We start from the raw sequence: 18,432 nt of genomic DNA, 5'->3' as shown, positions 1-18,432 counted from the left end.
ACTATTTATACCTTTAAATCAAATCAGTTATTGACTGTATATAGTGATGATGAAAAATTGAATCCTTGGCCAACCAGTAGTTATTTAAGTGATTTTAAGTTTAAAAGATACAACATGTTATATAGAACTATAATTAAGCACAAAAACATATAAAACCAGCTCAATGTATCGCCTTTCTTGTGATAATATATTCATTAAAATTAAACGACAAAAACTTGCACTCGAGAATCCATACACTGTTGTTACTAAACAAAACCCACTCATTGACTAAGTATTATATTAATGTATACTTACTTAAACAAACTAAATAGTTGTACTCCAAATATTTATATACATACAATCTAACTTAAGAAATATACTTATGCTGTATAAATGTATTTAAATAATTAAATAGTTCAGAATATAAAATAATGAACTCCAACATGAAATGGGTAAACTTTAGTATAATATTAATAACAAAAAATAATATCATATTATGTTATATCTATAAAAATAATATTTATTAAGTGAAAGTTTTTTTTTTTTTGAAAAATGGAAGAAAATAGAAATAACGTATTAAAACAATAATATTTTAATACCTACATTACCTATATATAAAGATACGTGTAGTTATTTTTTAATACACAGAATGGTTTATTCGCGTGTAGATTAATTTTAACTGTGTATAATACAAAAAATATATTTATGACATAGAAAATCAGTTTTGGTACCCGTTCAAAAAATATTTACCTACTTTGTTTTCAGACCTACAAATGAACTGCAGACTCTTTAGTACAGCATAGCAGTAAAACGACTAATAAACAATTTAAAAAGAAAAAAAAGTTTGAAAAGACTTGTGCAGACGCCACAAGGTTAGGTAAATAATAAATTTACATCATATTTTGTATTGAATGACATCGTCTAAATACGTCAATGGGCAACAACAATAGGCGTATGCCAACGACGCGGCGAAACGTTTTTAAAAACACGGCAAAAGCTCGTGTATTATATTATATTTTAAAGGTATATAGGCTAACCTAACCTTCCGCATCCGCAGCCAAGAAAGTGCGAGCGTACTACCTTTTATTACCGACCGTTATAAAATCGTAAATAAAAACTGAACGAGAAATATTCGTTCTCGATTAAACCCAAAACGGTCGCAGAGAAATACAGCTAATATTATTATTACGATTACCAGCGCATTTGTTTTCAATTTCGTCTACTGTGTTCAGCCATCGTGTAGTGCGCGGCGACAATACCTTACACACAACATAATAATATATTACTTTCATGGTCAGAGTCAATAAAGTTTATGTAGGACATGACCCGCGCGCGTATTCGATTAGACCATTGAAACCACTCGAATGTGCTTTGCTGCAGAACACTTAACGACTGTGTGTGTGACGAAATTCAATCAATTCGGACCTTTTTTCCTCTGTCTCCGCTGTTCATTCTCTCGCACCGTGTCCGTTTCTTTTGCATCCTTTCCAAACGTTTGGCTCGTGTGCGTGTGCGGATTGATAAGAAACCAATGAGCCGAATTAAGAAAAAAAAAAGTATTATTATTTCTAAACACTCTCAAAGTGGCTAGGTGATTTATCTTGTTTTTATCTTCTGCTCTTAGATTTATAGATTGTGTCACAGTCTCTAGTGTTTTTTTTTTCCGAACATTCGCTAAAAACGCATGCCCTCATTTTGTTACTAAACAGAAATAAAAAGCCCTAAGATTGTATCGATGTTTTTCTGAAAGAATACCACTTATTATTACATCCATTAACTAGGAACAAAAGATCGCGAATAAATGAAACAGTATAATATTATTGTTTAAGAGTTTCATTATTTGCATACATAAATATAATATTATATATATATATATATTTATATATGCGAATACAATATAAGCTTACTTCAAGCAACTAATATAGAACATACAAGTCATAATTTGAGTTGAACACGTACATTTGTCGTAGTTAGCTTTATTCAAATTAACGAAATTTGATAAAGTTAATTATGAAAGTTGTTTGATATATTAAGTGGATTTCACAAATATAACTTATTGGCATAATAATTAAGAAGACCGAGAGGTTTAATCAGATTCTGTTTCATATATTATTATGTAATTTGTGGGACGTGGCGTGTAAGGTATACTACTGTAAAACGTCATTAGATATTTCAAATATTTTGTCATAAAGTGCCATAGAAGATTAATCGTATATGGAAATATTAAATTGACAATAAAGTACGTTGTATTAACAGTTAATAACCATTATATTGTCGAAATTAATAAACTTTGATTTATTTATATTTTTGATTTTCTAATTGGAAAAATTGAAAATATATAAGCACAATTCTGTCATTTTAATTTAATTTTTATTATTTTACATTAATTTTTGTTGGTGAATCTATACTGTGACATTTTTGTTTTTAAAATGACTACCAAAAATATGAATTAATAAATTATATTTTTCATTTTATAGTTTTTTATTTATTGGCATTTCATTTGAAAGAATGTTTAAGATAAATGAAGTCAAATGGTCATTCTGAACGATTTGTGGTGCATTTATTCTTTAGCTTAAATAAGCTTTAAATAATTATCAATGAAAATAAATTTTCGTTCAATATTTTTTATACATCAGCAGTATTTAAAACTAATTTTCACAAGCTTGGTCTTAAAATTATAAAGGTTTATAGGTTATTTTCAAAAATCCAAAATTGATAAAGGTTTATCAACATGAGGATAAAAATTTAAATATAAAATGTTTGAATGTATTTGCGCTTTAACTGTTCATTCAATTAAAAATTAATTATATTCAAATTGTTCAAGATGAAAAATATGTATGTTAATTTTAAGTAGTTAATTCTAAATTTAATGATATAAAAACATAGCTAAATTAGTCTATGACTTTTTTGATTTAGCGTTTGTCAAAATTGTAATAAAGTATCGTGCGTTTATAATAACTTAATATTTTCTAAGGATTTTAATTAGCATAAAAATAGGCAACAATTTTTTGTATTCTTACCACAATGTATCGCAAGTATGCGTTAAGGTTAAATATCGGGCACCAAGGCTATGAAAAATCCTGAGCACTGCTAGTGAATTACCCAGTGAATGACCACCTTCAACGCCAATTAGACTAGCAATTTTTCTTACTTTGTGTGCTTCTCGTATTCCTGATTAAGCGATATAGATATATGCAATTAGAAAAAGATATATAATATATTTATGATTTACGTCGTACCTTTTACTGATGTTACAAGCTGTAAATCACTGGAATAGGTTTCAGCCAACCTCCTAATGACGTCAATTTGTTCCATTGTAGTTTGGACACCATCCAGGTGCTTTTTGCCACAGGGTACATATGCTGACCAAAACTGTCAACAACGTAAGTACACAATAAATTAAAAAAAAAAAAAAAAACATTATTTCATGTACTCGATCATGGATAAACGTTATAATTATCTTTAAAACGTCATGTTGGTATATCATACTACGGTTATTATTTTGGAATTTTAATGGAATGTGTTAAGTTATTTTTCTGGTAGAAACCAAATTTTTAAGTTAATATTTTTAAGTTATATGTATATTAATATTTAATCAATTTGTTCTCATTATTTTAAAAATCCATGATTTTGTGATTTTAAAAATATGAAAAATGACTTAAATTTATTTTGATTCAAATTCATAAAACGGCTACATGAATTTTAAATATTTCAATGAAGATTCAAAAATAGTAAGTTTATTTTGAATGTGTAATTTTGAGTGTATGCGAATTGGTAATGTATTTGAAAATGAAAAATATGATTAATTCATTTTAGTATAATTAATAAAGTATAAAATACATAAAATATATCTATATAATAAGCGATATAAAAATGTTTAAATATATCGAACAAATACTTTTTTTTTATTTAATAAATAATAATTTTGAACAATCATACTTCATAGTATTATACACTGTACAGTGTACACAGAATGTTAAGTAAGTTTGGAAACGTAGATATATAGTATATACGACGGATGCATTAATAACCAGTATTAAACATTTCTAAATTGTCAATCAAATTCAATAATATCATTTAGTTAACACGATATGATGGGATTACGAGAGCAATGTATTTAATCGATTCCATTAAAATATATTGATTTGATTAACTATGGATACATTTTAAAATGATTGACATATTATTAAAGATATGCATAATTCAACTAAAATACTGTGTAATATACAAGGTATGTGCTATTAATAGTTGCATTTACGATATACTTAATATAGGTATTTAACGGATAGGTAATTAAACTCTAAAACATAATATAATCAATACCTACTTATTTGTGGGTATTATATATATTTAATTTACATAATCATTTTTTCATAATAATAATGATAATGATAATTATAATAATAATAGAAAAGTTATATAATATATAGAATGAAATAGTCAATAGGAATTTAAAACAAGTTTAAAAATTTAAATTAGTTTCTGATTGTGGAAATAAACATAATTTAAAAAATAATATTAACATCATAAGGTAATGTCAAATAAAACAATAAATAAAATAAAATTGAATTATATGTGTAGTGTAGCATTATAACATAAATTTAATTTGGTAGTATGATAACAATTCATAACTGGGTATGACGATAAAGGAAATGTTTTTTTTTTTTTACTTAATTCGTAACTGTCATCGTCTGATTTAGTAGATATCAACAACTCGTACATTTTTAGGAATGAAAATAATTCTTTCATCTAATAAGAATGATAAGAAAATATTATTTGTCATTCCTTTTTAGTAGTTGTTTTTTGTTTCTGGTGTTTCCTGTTATACCTACCGGTATAATTTGTTCAAAGCGCTAAATAAGGATTACAAAAACCATATTGTGCTAAAACATTATAATTCTTTGAATACTTTAACGAATAAAACAAGTTAATTAAGCTCGGTATATTTATAAATAAATACCTAAATTATAAACTTCAACGACTGTAATTAAGACTTATTAGATAAGAGAAGTTTAAATTATATATCAGAAAAAAAAATATAAGCAACCATGTTAAACAAATTTTTAACTGAAAAATTGATTTTTCTTACATTTCTTATAAATACGTTTTTTAAATTTGAATGGATTTAATTATTTATACTGTACAGTAAATGATACTTTTAAAATACAATTCTGTAAATACATACTAATGCTTACTTAAAATTTAGATTCATCTTTTCGACGAATATAATTGTTATATAATCTATGTGCAATAAATACTTTAGCGATTTATTTTCCAAAAGGTAAAGAAATTGTCGATATATTTTCACAAATAAACAGATATAGGTAGGCAAGTTCATTCAAGAGGATTGAAAACCGATGAATATTTACGAATATCGCGTAAGCTATTCGTTCCATAAATTATTTTGCAACATTTCAATCCGTGAAAGGCAAATAGTCATTAATATAGATACGTTTTTCCTTTATATTATATGCACTGGACAATGTTGTATCTAATCTGCACAATTATAGCATTTTCTATAAACCTACCTTAAATATAGAAGCTTATAACCTAATATCATGTATTTAAATCTAAAATGATTAAAATTATTAAAAATGATTATTGTTGGTGTAATTAGAATTTTAAGAATATTTCGTTTGAATTTATGAGCCTTAATTCCAAAAAAAGTAAAAAATATCTATAGGTACTTATTAACACAAAACGTAGTATTGAGTTATAGTTAACATTTTGTTTAAAAGGTATAAGCATTTGTGCTTTTAATGTGTAAGTATGCAAATTATGAAAGTTGCTTTTTTTAATTTTAACGAATTATTTGCAAAATATTAGGCCTAGGTTTAAGATCTATAGAACAAAGTAATAGTGTCAAATTTACACACATACGTTTTAAATTATAATAATACTATCACAGGTTCAATCAAAGCATTTTATAATTTGTATCATTAATCGGTATAAAGTAAATTATATATTATTTATCATTTCTATCGATATTCAATTTGTGTATATAATATAATATAATACTATAACTTGTAAATATGACAAATGACATTTTAATTTTGTATATTTTACATAACTACTGTTATGTAAAATAATCTATTTTTAATTGGTTAGGTATTTATGAATTATTTCTCTGAGTCGGGCATTAAGATATTATTCTAATCGAGTAATTTTAATAAAACGACATTTTTAATAATCCAAAATAAAAAAATTTCTTTGTTGTCTTGAAATATTTAACAGGAATCACAAAATAGATAAAAAGAAAACTGATTATTATTTAAATAAAATATTGTTAGTTTAATAAAAATAAAAATATATTGCTCAATTATACCGACACTGATGTAGAGTATAACTTGTTAAAATAAACTGATATCATTTAAAAAAATACATTCGATAAAAACTTGTTAAATAATGTTATTAGACCTATTTAAATTAGGTAAATTATTATACACAAATGAAATCGTATAACTTCGTTAGTAGAGGTACACTTTACAATATACATATATGAATGTTGAATATATGAAATTGTCTTTACAAATTTAAAAACACTTTTATTGCACAATCTTTAACTATTCATTATGGTTATAAAATACAAAATACGTATTTTAATTTAATATATATTAAAATATGCATTTTGCAGTCCAAATGTAGTAAACTTCAATGGATATTTTTGAAAATTAAGTAAATTAAATATTTGACCTAACTAAATTTACAGCAAGGTTATGGTTAATTTAGTTTTAATACATTTCAATTTTCCAAAAAAATATAATAAGAATATTCCAACTTAAACAAATTCAAAGTAGATACCAACTTTTTTACATAGTTACAAGTTAAAAAGTTAAAATTGATGACATGTGTTACACATCATTTTCAGAACACGTTTCCTACTTTAGCAAAGTTAAATATAATATACATAATTGTATAATTAATAACTTTTTTTTTTTATTTTGTAAAGTATAGAACTTGCAATTAAAATAATAAATATAAAAAACCAATAAAATTAAAAAAATTATTGTATTTTTGTGAGAATACTTAATAGTTCTGATTAAAATATATATACTTATTACCCTATAGATTTGTTAAAAATGTTTGAAATATATTATGTTAGATACTAAAAAAATAAATAAATAAAAAGACAATTTTAAACATAAATCAATAATTGCTAATAAATATAAAATATAATGATAAATTATATTTAAATGTTTTTGCAGGTAAGATTTTATCCGGTATCAAATCTATTTAACTTTAAGGTCTATAAATTATTTTTATAACATTGAATAGTTTTCGCTCTACTGATTTAACAGGAATTTCACGAAGTAGAAAATATTATACGATATTTTTATATTTTGAATATGATTTGTGATTTTAAAATTGGATTAAAATATTAGTGATTTGAAACATTTTTTATAAAAAAAGTTTTTGAAATATTTGAACTTTTTTCATTATTTTATATGTTGATATAATTACTTAAATTCAATGTTTATGAGCATACACCACAACAGAGTATAGTAACAATATTACTTTCAATTATGATACATATTTATGAAGTATTTTATAAGTTAAAAAATTAAAACAATCAAATAAACAAATCAATATCACATATAAGAAATGATAATGATAATTTTTATTTTTAATAAAATATAATTTTAAATACTTTTATATCAACCCACTAAAGTATTGTAGTATTGTGGTTCAATCGTACAATTGAAAAATCTATGCTTACAAAAAGAAAAAGAATATTTACATTATCTTGAAATATTGTATAAAGTACTTAATTAAAGTAATAAATAATTTTGTAGTTGGTTTCAAATAGAATTGCGCTAGTATTGTAGGTAGGTACTTAATATTCAATAAGCCAAAAATAACTTATATCATCATGTTATACAGTTATTGTTTCGGATGTATTTTACTAAAGTAATAACCTTATATAATTTGCGTTGAGAGCTTAGGTGCTAATTTCATTTTTTTTTTTTTTTGCTAGAACTAACTAAGTTTAAAGAATTAAAATAAAGTTTTTTTAGAAAATGTAAAATGCACAAATTAATACCAATATAGCTAAATATACAATGTAAATATGTAAAAATGTTATATAGGTGAGTATCAAGTTTAATTATTCCACATTAAGACGATTAGCACTAATAAATTTAAATATGATCTGATTTTTTCTTTAACGACTTTTAAACAACATTATTCTTTTTTTTTTTTTTAAATCATATATTTAGTGTTTTTCTTTTAGTTTTTTTAATGATTTGAAGAATAAAAAATAACAGTTAATTAATTTCAGAGTTCTATAATTTACGGGAGAATGAAAATTTTGATAATAACAAAATTATACAAAAAATAAAACATAATTAAATAATATTGCTGACATAAATTACAAGTGCAAATAAATTAATTTATACATTAAAATTGTATGTATTTTTAAACTGGTTTTAATCATTGTTATAATAATAAATGAATATTGTAACTGAATTAATTAAACTCTGATATTTTAGGAAAATTGTATTTACTTGAAAAACTGGTTAATTTTTTTTGTTGATATATCTTGTTATTAATTTAAAACCTTAAAATATTAGTAAACTGTGTTTTTTTTTTAAATGCTATTTTTCAATCAGTTATTGAAATAATTTCTTTAGACTAAGACTTTTACATTTAAAAAGCTATGCATTAAATCTACAATATTATATAAGTTCATAAAATATTTATAATGATATCACGGTCGTGAATTTAAATGTTTAAAATAATATTATAATTTTATTGTTATCGTCTAAATACCAAATTTAATATTGTTTTCCAAAATTTAAAAAAATATATGTTTTTAATTATATTGAGTGAATTCATACAAATTAACAAAAAAAATTAATGTTTTTATTTGAATCTAGATTAAATAAATAATACGGAATACCTATAATAATAATTGTGCTCAAATATGAAGTACAATTTTCATAAATTGAAATAAACTTCTTTCTCTTAATAAAATAATTCAAAATTAGAACTTTTACATTGATGATCATTTTTTTTTTAAGGGTATTTACGATATAAATAATTTTTTTTTTCTATGTATGAAAATATTAAAATACTCATATACTCGTATATAATATGTTCACTACTATACAAATGAAAAATTATTAATTTTATTTTGTTATTGTTCAAAAATTGTGAAAGTTTAATAACATTTAAAAAATATTTTCTTAGAGATCTATTTTTCCTCTCGTAAATATTGTATAAGATTCAAAGCATAGTATTTCGATATTTGAGGGCCATAAACGCTGACCAACCTTGATATCAATATTAAATTTGAATATTAAATGTACTCAATTCTATAAAATAGGGCCAGTTACTATTAGAATACATTTTACCCACCATTAGGTACAAAACTATAGAAGTGAATGTTAATATGATAGATCCTACAGAGATTGGTAAAATTATGTATTTTAAAGCACGTGGATTATTTATAAAACTGCAAACAAATATTCCTGCATATAATATGATATGTGTAATTCATTATTTTTAATTTCTATAAAAAATTAAATTATTAAAATTAATATAGGTATATGAATAATATATTATACTTATTGTACATATAATTTGGAAAGATACTTATTTCATTGTAAAATCTATTTATGATATATTTTTAGTTTTATATCGAAAGATAATTGAGGATTTTAATCTTATAGATAATTAGTAATTTTTGAAGACTGCTTCGTAAACTTAAATTTTAATTTAAAAAAAAAAAACATTGACATAGTTTAAATAAGAATATGAGTTTAGTTTTCAGTTATAAACAAAATATCGCACTACTCAAAGTAATAATAACTAAGTTTTTTTTTAATGATAAGTTTATATAACATGTTTATTTATGTTACCTTTAATATAAAATTTAAATAAGGAATTCACAGTAGTTATCTTCTTTTTTATATTTTATAAGTATTTTAAATAAATAAGGGAACATTTTTAAAGGTAGCTTTGTATATGTAACAAATGGTTATTATTTTTAAGTGGTATATATTTTCTTTTATGGTGTTGACATGAAACAAATATTTTGTATTGACTTCAACCAATAAGCTCAAAACTTTAGAAATGGCGTAGTAAGATGTAAAGATTATGAATTAAATGTCATGGAAGTTATTGAATAGGTATAATAGGTTTATATAATATTATATGTTTTATATTCATGAGAAGATTTTACTACAAAGGTTTTTAGTCTACATGAACTTAATATCCAAAAAAAAATATATTATTATAAATTACATATTTATAAATATGGTTACAACATATTTGGAAAATTTATAATTTTTGACTGAAGTTCATCATATGGAAAAAATGTACAGTGTGCTGCTATAGGTAGTGTTTTCTTCATTGATGGCTTAATATTGTGAAGGTGGGTCATTTAGGATTTTGGGGATTTCAGTGAATTTGAATGAGTTTATCACTATAATAATATGATTTATTGCATTTCATGTATCACATACTGATAATGATTTTTAACTAATAATGTAGGCGTGAGTTAAGTGGGTGTGATCAATTTTTATTCGAGTGATTGCTTTAGTTATTATGTTAAATTTTACATTTATAAGTTTGCTAGAGAGAGATATTAATCCAACGTTTCTGCAATTCTTCCATTATCTTTTATTTGGATAATATTGAGTGTTTAAGATGAAGTTGTAGTTATTTATGTGGAAAGTAAATTATATGTGATGATAGGTGGATTCGTAGACTGCCGAGTCTACATTTTAATTTTCAGTATCCCGACATGTGAGGGGTCCCACATGAAAGATACAATAAAGCCTCGATTATCAGCACTAATTATGACCAAAGGAAGTGTGGATAATTAAATAATGATTAAAAATAAAATTTTAAAAATAATGAACTGTACCTATGTATAACGTATAATACGATATTGTATACTCGTACGTATTGTTAAAAGTACATAGTATAATTAATTTAAATTGAAAAATATAATAGACATACATGATATAAAATACAAATTTATAGATTTTTGTAATTATTTAAAATAATAATCAATTTTTTTTGGACGTTTACGAACCAATTAAATATACATTCTATATTAAAATGATCCGTAGTAGATAATAAAATAATATCGCATTTTATAATTTGCACATAAATAACACAATAAAACGAACATAACGAATGACAAAATTAAATTATATTAAACTAAAAATAAATGTGTTCAACAATTTTGTAGTGCAAATAATTGACTGGTCAGATAATTGACGTGTCGATAATCGACGCTCCACTGTATTGGTTATAAGTAGGTACAACATATTAATAACAAAAATTCTTGTATGTGTTGACAAGTTCATTTTATAGATTTGGAATTGATGAGAAGGTGTTCAACGAGTCATTGATCATGATGTTGCAATTTTCTATGTTTGGAGATGAGGATTTTTAAGATTCATAAATAGCACAAGTTTCTGCTGTAATATCATGATAAGGAAGGACGATATTTAGGAAAATATAATTTTCTGGTCTGTGCGTCGCAAAAACCCACGCCATTAGTAAGCATCAGTTTGTATGTATATTCGGTCGTATTCCGAGTATTGTAATTTAGTATTAATGAATATTATATGCTATATTATAATTTATACTGTCTTAAAGAATGGAATATCAAATATCATGTAATGAAAATTTACTAGAGGCCGGAGATCGTTGTATATATATTGTATTTGCGGTAAAATTATAATACTAACATATAGCAGTGGCGGGAAAAAATTACAATATTGCTGAGCTTGTTGACACTTGAACAATATATTGCATTCTAAATTATGGATTTCCATTGGAATGATTAAATACAAAATGCTTGCAGTTTATACGTGTCTTTGATATATTTGAGATGGAAATTATAGGCACTTCTGGGTATATGTATAAATACAGAGGTCTACTTCTGGAGATTTTCAAAATAATAAATTGTAAATTTATAAAACAATACCAAAACCCCGTATTATAACGAATACCTGAAAATTGTGCAAATTGTTGGGTGTATGAATTTTGCTAATACAGAGACGACGAGTTGAGAATAAAATCGAAAAATTACAAGAGCAAGGAAACCATTGTTCGCATCCAGAAAAGAATATAAAAACGGTTTTAACATTTAACACAATAAGCGAGCTTAATAATGGACAGCTTGTAATAAGCGACTCGTTTGGAGAGTTAATTTTTTCAGAGTGCAACACGCGTGTAAACTTTGTATTCAGCTTGAGTTTGACGGAAAATATTAAAGTAAACCCTTCATCCACAATAGAGATTTTTCGTATACATATATTATTTAAACTTACTTGAGCGCCAACCATGCCCTTCTTGAGCCGTGGTAAATCGGTTTGCGACCAATTACTCTTCGACCACGGTTCCACGGTCGTCAAATCCGCAGAGAAATTGAAATACATCAGCTGATTGTGTACGAACTTTCGAATATTCCACGGAAGATCGTTGTGCCTATAAAACAAACGCACTTTTAACGAAAATCGCGAGTTAAAATATTGTTTTTCACACCCATAGGGCGGTAAAAATATGTTTTAAAACGTCACGCCTATAATAATAATTTTTTTTTATTTTTTACCAAAAACTAAACGATATGTATTTTTTTTACATATGTTTGATGATTAGTTATTGAAAATTTTATTCTGATCACGTGGTTAGGGTTAGGTTGTAAAGTTTTCAGGTTAATTTGCAAGTCAATTTATAAACTAATTAAATATTTTTATGATCATAATTTTGAGTAGATAGTTTATTATTTCACAAATTTCCACTAAATATATCAGTAAAAAACTAAAAAGATAATATATTTAATAATATTTTACTGTTTTGCATTTCATTCCGGCGCACTATAGCTGATATATTTATTCCTATAACCGATGTATAATTTATAATAAGTTTAAATCTGTTTACAATCAATATTAAAATTACCGAAGTTAATGCGGAACTACTCGTTGTATTGATAGTGACGAAAATATATGAACGATCGTATAAATAAAGAAAAACGTCAGATAAAAAAATATGTTATTGTTTATATACTAAGTACCTTAGTATAATATATCAAGTATGATGAAAGTATTTTGAGTACTAATATAAATTTCAGAGTTTTGACTGTTCTAAAGAAATACGCTGAATAAGGTTTTGGACAGGGTCGTTCAACTTTTGAATAATAAAAGACAAGTAGCGTTTAAAAAAGAAATAAATAAAAAAATACAACTAGTAACTATAAACCTCTTTATAATAATATTTTTTCAAAACTCCAGACTGCTTCTATTAAGTAGTATTATTTTAGATTTTCTAAAGTTAAAAGTTGTAATATATATAATATATATTTATATAAGTAATCTTGTAATTATCTAAAATTACTTTTAGTAAGTGTTAAAACATATTTGTAAATAATTATATCTGACATAATATATCTACATGAATAGCATCTTTATTTTTAAATAATATGTATAAGTACTTGATTTAAATTCTTTATATTCTATTTAATTTTATTATAATATATGTTATTCTAAATAATCATAAATTTGCGATACCCTTCAATTAAAAATTTAAAACAAAATTATTTTACTATTATAATATTACTAACAGTAAAGTAAATTTATACATATGTTTAACTGTATATATATTATTTTTATGTGATATAGAGTAGGAGTTACCTAAGTATATGTTATACGTTTATATGAATTTGTATGATATGTACACAGATACAGAAATAATAAAAATTTCAGTACCAGTTTATGTCAGTTTATTATTATTATTTCAAAAATAGGTCAATGTTTAGGTTAGGTTATATATGACTGTTATTTGAATTAGTTTTATATTTTCGTATTAAAACTAGGTATATTTGTTTGGTCGAAAAAAATGAAAGTATTTATTTGAATTAATGTATTAAAATAAAAATATTTTAAATCCGTGGTTTAGCGCATTATATTAATATTATGTTTATTTGTAGTATAGTTGCTATTTATTTAATAAAGTAAATTGCATATTTCAATATTTGTTATTATTACAAAAGAAAAAATACATACGCAAATATTTAACATTTATTTATTATTGTTACACGTTTTTCTACATGGTATCCCCATTCCCTACTCTTTCACTGTTAAATATCTTAGTATAACACTTGATTAAAGATTAGCTTGGACTCGTTTTATTAGAATTTAACGAATAGCTTTAAATAATTACTTATTCATATTAAAAGGTTTATTATACAATAATAAATACAACTTCGTGGAGATTAAAGTTTTTATACATAAAACTCTACTAAAACAATATAGAAATACAGACTGTAGTTGTGGGATAATTTGAAAACAATTGAATATTGATGAAATTTAAACCTTAAAAATTTAACCCTAAGAAAATTAACAAATGCGCCTCCTCACGTCTCAAAACTCAAATTATAAATTGAATTCAAATTTAAAATTAATGACAATACACGATGAAGTTAAATGGTTTTATAAATAATGCCTATAACTATTTAAGTACTCATAAACATTTTGTAAAAATGTCACCTTCATTATAATACCTAGATAACTCCCACTACCTACTCTACTATCATAAAAAATGTTTATTGAACGCGTTCAAGTTGGGTGGAGTTAGAAGGAGTATAATAAGGATCCAATAGCATAAATCGTTTTACTAGAAATAATTAAAACGTGCGGGCTCGGACTAAGGCTTCTAGATTATTTGAAACCAAGAGCGACCATAACATTAGTAAAGCAAAGAATATTTGAACCAGAAGTATAATAATCCCATTGTACAGGTCAAAGAAGAACGAGATCTAGTGAAGGTCATGAATCGGCATTTAGAAGTATTGATTTTAAGACCTAGGTATTGTTTTACACTATTCAGTTAAACAATAAATGTAGACTTAAATAATCCCCAAATGAATTTATTTCCATAGAGTTTTATGTGGTCTATGAAACATAATAGGTAGTTTACATAAAGACATGAAATTGTGCAGAAAATCGTCTATGGGTTAGGTATATAATGTAATAGGTAATATTGTAAAATGTAATTATTATTAATCGCATTTTTTTTTTTCAGTTTCAATTGTATAAAATATTCATTATACAGATAATTGTATTGTGGATGTTTTCCATTTATATAATGAATTATTAGTTTATTGTTAATACAGCGGTAACTGATTGGTGTACCTATAACTAAAGATACACTTACCAATCAAATTAATATTAAACAGGTAATAGTACGGCTATTTTGAAAAATTAAACATATTTATATGGCATCAATATCTGAGTATAATTATTTACCTAACCTACATATTGTTTCATTTAAATACATTGAATATTATAGTGTTAGATAAATAATTCAAAATATATAATATTGTATTATATTCATTGAATAAATTACTTTCAATAATATAAAACGTACAATAATTATGAAATACCTGGTTAAACTCAATATTTATTTCTATAATAAAATCTTTACTTAGTTAATTAATTGCCTGATCTAATGGGTAATTTATCTTCTAGACGAATAAAAGTACTGTCAAATTGAAATGAAAATTAACATCACACGATAGAAAAGGAAACCATTACAAAAATAATGAAATTTTAATTGCTGTATTTATATTTTAATAATTTACACAATAATATTGTATTGTATAAATGTCATCATTATGACTGATTATTTTAAAGATCGTAATATAATTTACACTAGAAGCTTAAAGTGAATAAAATAATTTTAATAATTAATAATTTCAAGTTATTGAAAAGTATAAGTGTTATGAAAATTTAAAGATTTTTTTTCGAGATAGGTATCCAGAATTTAATATCATCAATGTTTGAGATAATCTAACCTTTGTGAATCAACTGTTAAGGTTATTATTATATTCTCTATTATATTTTTATTATAGATTCTAAATAAAACAATAGATGTATTGGATATTTGTTTTTACTTTTTGTGTGTGTCATCACTTTTTATAGTAGTAAAGTTGTGAAATACAATTTTTAAAGACATTTCAAGTTTAAAATTTTAACAAAGTAATAATTTAAACGAAATATAACGATTTCAGCGATTGTGCTGTAATTGTAATTCTTAAAATGTTATTTATCATAGGGACTTAAAACTTTTTATTATTACGAGTATGTAGGTTTATTATTATCGTTTATACACAATGCAATTTTCAACATATTTAAAAATATATATTATGTTAAAATATTTAAATCATGATTATTCTTATCATTCTATAGGGTATGTCAATATCGATTTATAAACTAATAATAATAATTGAATGTGATATTATATCTTATGTCTCATTTTTTCGCAGATTAGTTCAGCCATGTCTCTTACCCTATTATCTGTACTTTATAGTATAATATAAATAAACGATGAAATATCTTTAGAAGTAGATGTGAACACATCATCTCTTTTCAAAATTCTTTTATGTATACAATAATTTTCAAATTTAATGTACTCATTGCAATAACCTACTCAATAATGAGGTGCACTTAAAACTTAAAATACAGCAAGGTTTTTTCTTTGTTTTTTTTTTTTTTTTTAACAAAGTACTTATTTAAATTTAAATAACGGGTTGGTGATGAAAAAATAGTCGTATCCTACATAGGATTATTTTTTCAATTTTTTATAAGTGTGTAATTATATTTTATAATAATTTTTAATTTTTATAATATTATAAAGATAAATGTATAATCAAAAATAATGATTTAAAAAACGTATACATGGTTTTCAGTTGTCTTTGATGTAAAAATTAACATATGTATTATAAATTAATTTGTTTCACATGAATATTTTTTGAATGCAAGAAAAATTTATAATTAAGTTAGGTACAAGATCAAAAACTGATCATGACAAATATGTCGGGATTAAAAAATAACAGTATGCAACAGTTGATTTAGAGTTACAGCATGGTTTGAATAAAGTAATAATTGTGTGTTTTACTCTTCAGACATAATATTATTATATATATAAACGTGTATGAATTGTAATATTTTATAAGACTGTGTTTTTTGAGGAAGAGAAGTATAGTACTCCAAATAGAATATTGAAGCTTTAATCCGATCGATATATTACATTTTCGTGAATAACAAACGAATTTTTAAGAATTAATTTATCGAAAATGTCTTTTGTCTGACATCAGATTGAATAAATCCCACAGAAAAATAAAAAATTGATTAGAACCGGGACATTCATATATAATATTGAGAGGATACATTTCCACCTCGGTTTGTTCAGAACGAGAATTTAGTTTTGTGAAAATTGGGGTTTGAGCAGGACAATAGCCTCATTCAAAAATTGTTCGAGTTGATAGGAATTGTGACCATAAATGTACCTGAAGACTTTTTTTTTAATAAATAATAATAAACAAAATATAATAGATAAATATTAAAACAAATATTTAATAATGAATGTTTCGAAATGTTTGCTGTATATCAGTCTATATTAAATATGTATTTAATCACTGACGAAGGAGTAATTATGTATATTCAAATATAATGGTTTGAAAAAAATTTTAATTTCCTTAATATATGAACAAGAAAAATCAATAATATATGTTTTTATATTATCTAAAAAATAACAATAGTTCTTGTTTTTTATTAATAGTTAATAAGCTATATAATTACATATATTATAAAGTAGTAATAGTTTTAGATGACGGGTAATTGATTATTAGTATTAAAAATTAATTAGATAAGAAATTTAAAGTAACTGAAATTATTTAATAAAACAATATAAAAATAGATAAAAATACTCTATTACTTACACTACAATAATAATATTTATATAATTATAATGGTAAAGAAATAAATGTACATATTATTGTATTTTCAAATAAAATATAAATAAATAAAATAGTTCCAAGGTATTTCAGGTATTTCAAGGTCATAGATTATGAAAACATTTTATGTTAAGTATTTTATATTATACATATGTAGTATATAAGAAAATAAAGGGTAGTAAATCAATGTGAAATTGTCATTGTTTTTAAAATAAAAGACATTCACTAACATACATTGTGTTTTTTTTTTTAAATGTTAATGGGATATTTACATATAAATTGTACACTAGTAGTAGTACAATTACATTATATAATAAGTAGTACCTACATAAAAATATAGTAAGAGAACAAATTAAGTATACTAGTTTTTTATTTTAATTTAAAAGTTTCAGCATAGAGATACAAATAGTGTTTGATTTAGACAGCGTCATTTAGATTGATACATAAAAAATATATATTCATTTTTTTGAAAACTTAAAGATTATCCAAAAGAATTAAGGAGGGTAGATGTGAATAATATACAAAAGTAATCAAAAGGAGAGAAATCAAAATTCGAAATCAATTTTTTTACACTTCTAATAGCTTTGATAAATGTTATCATTTTATTGTATTTTATAAAAATGGATAAGTATGTGTTGTATAGTATATATTATTATTGTTTATTTGGTACCTATTTTACAATAGAAAACAAAATTAAACAC

General features: G+C 23.6%; 1 protein-coding gene across 1 annotated transcript in view; it reads right to left on the bottom strand.

The window, feature by feature from the left end:
- The window catches only part of LOC112601046 (dipeptidase 1-like), a gene marked incomplete at its 5' end in the record, with an annotated part of 48,622 nt that overhangs the window by 4,949 nt on the left and 25,241 nt on the right, over positions 1-18,432 (bottom strand). The window contains 3 exons of the mRNA XM_025348451.1: positions 3,000-3,150; positions 3,219-3,351; positions 12,270-12,426. Of these exons, the coding sequence (XP_025204236.1) occupies positions 3,000-3,150; positions 3,219-3,351; positions 12,270-12,426 (441 nt within the window). The remainder of the gene's footprint in view (positions 1-2,999; positions 3,151-3,218; positions 3,352-12,269; positions 12,427-18,432) is intronic.

This window comes from Melanaphis sacchari, unplaced genomic scaffold (genome assembly GCF_002803265.2).
Source record: "Melanaphis sacchari strain LSU unplaced genomic scaffold, SCAv2.0 Contig74_pilon_pilon, whole genome shotgun sequence".
Taxonomy (NCBI): Eukaryota; Metazoa; Arthropoda; class Insecta; order Hemiptera; family Aphididae; genus Melanaphis; species Melanaphis sacchari.
Note: the sequence above shows the minus strand (reverse complement) of the source record. Positions and strands in the feature narration are given on the sequence as shown.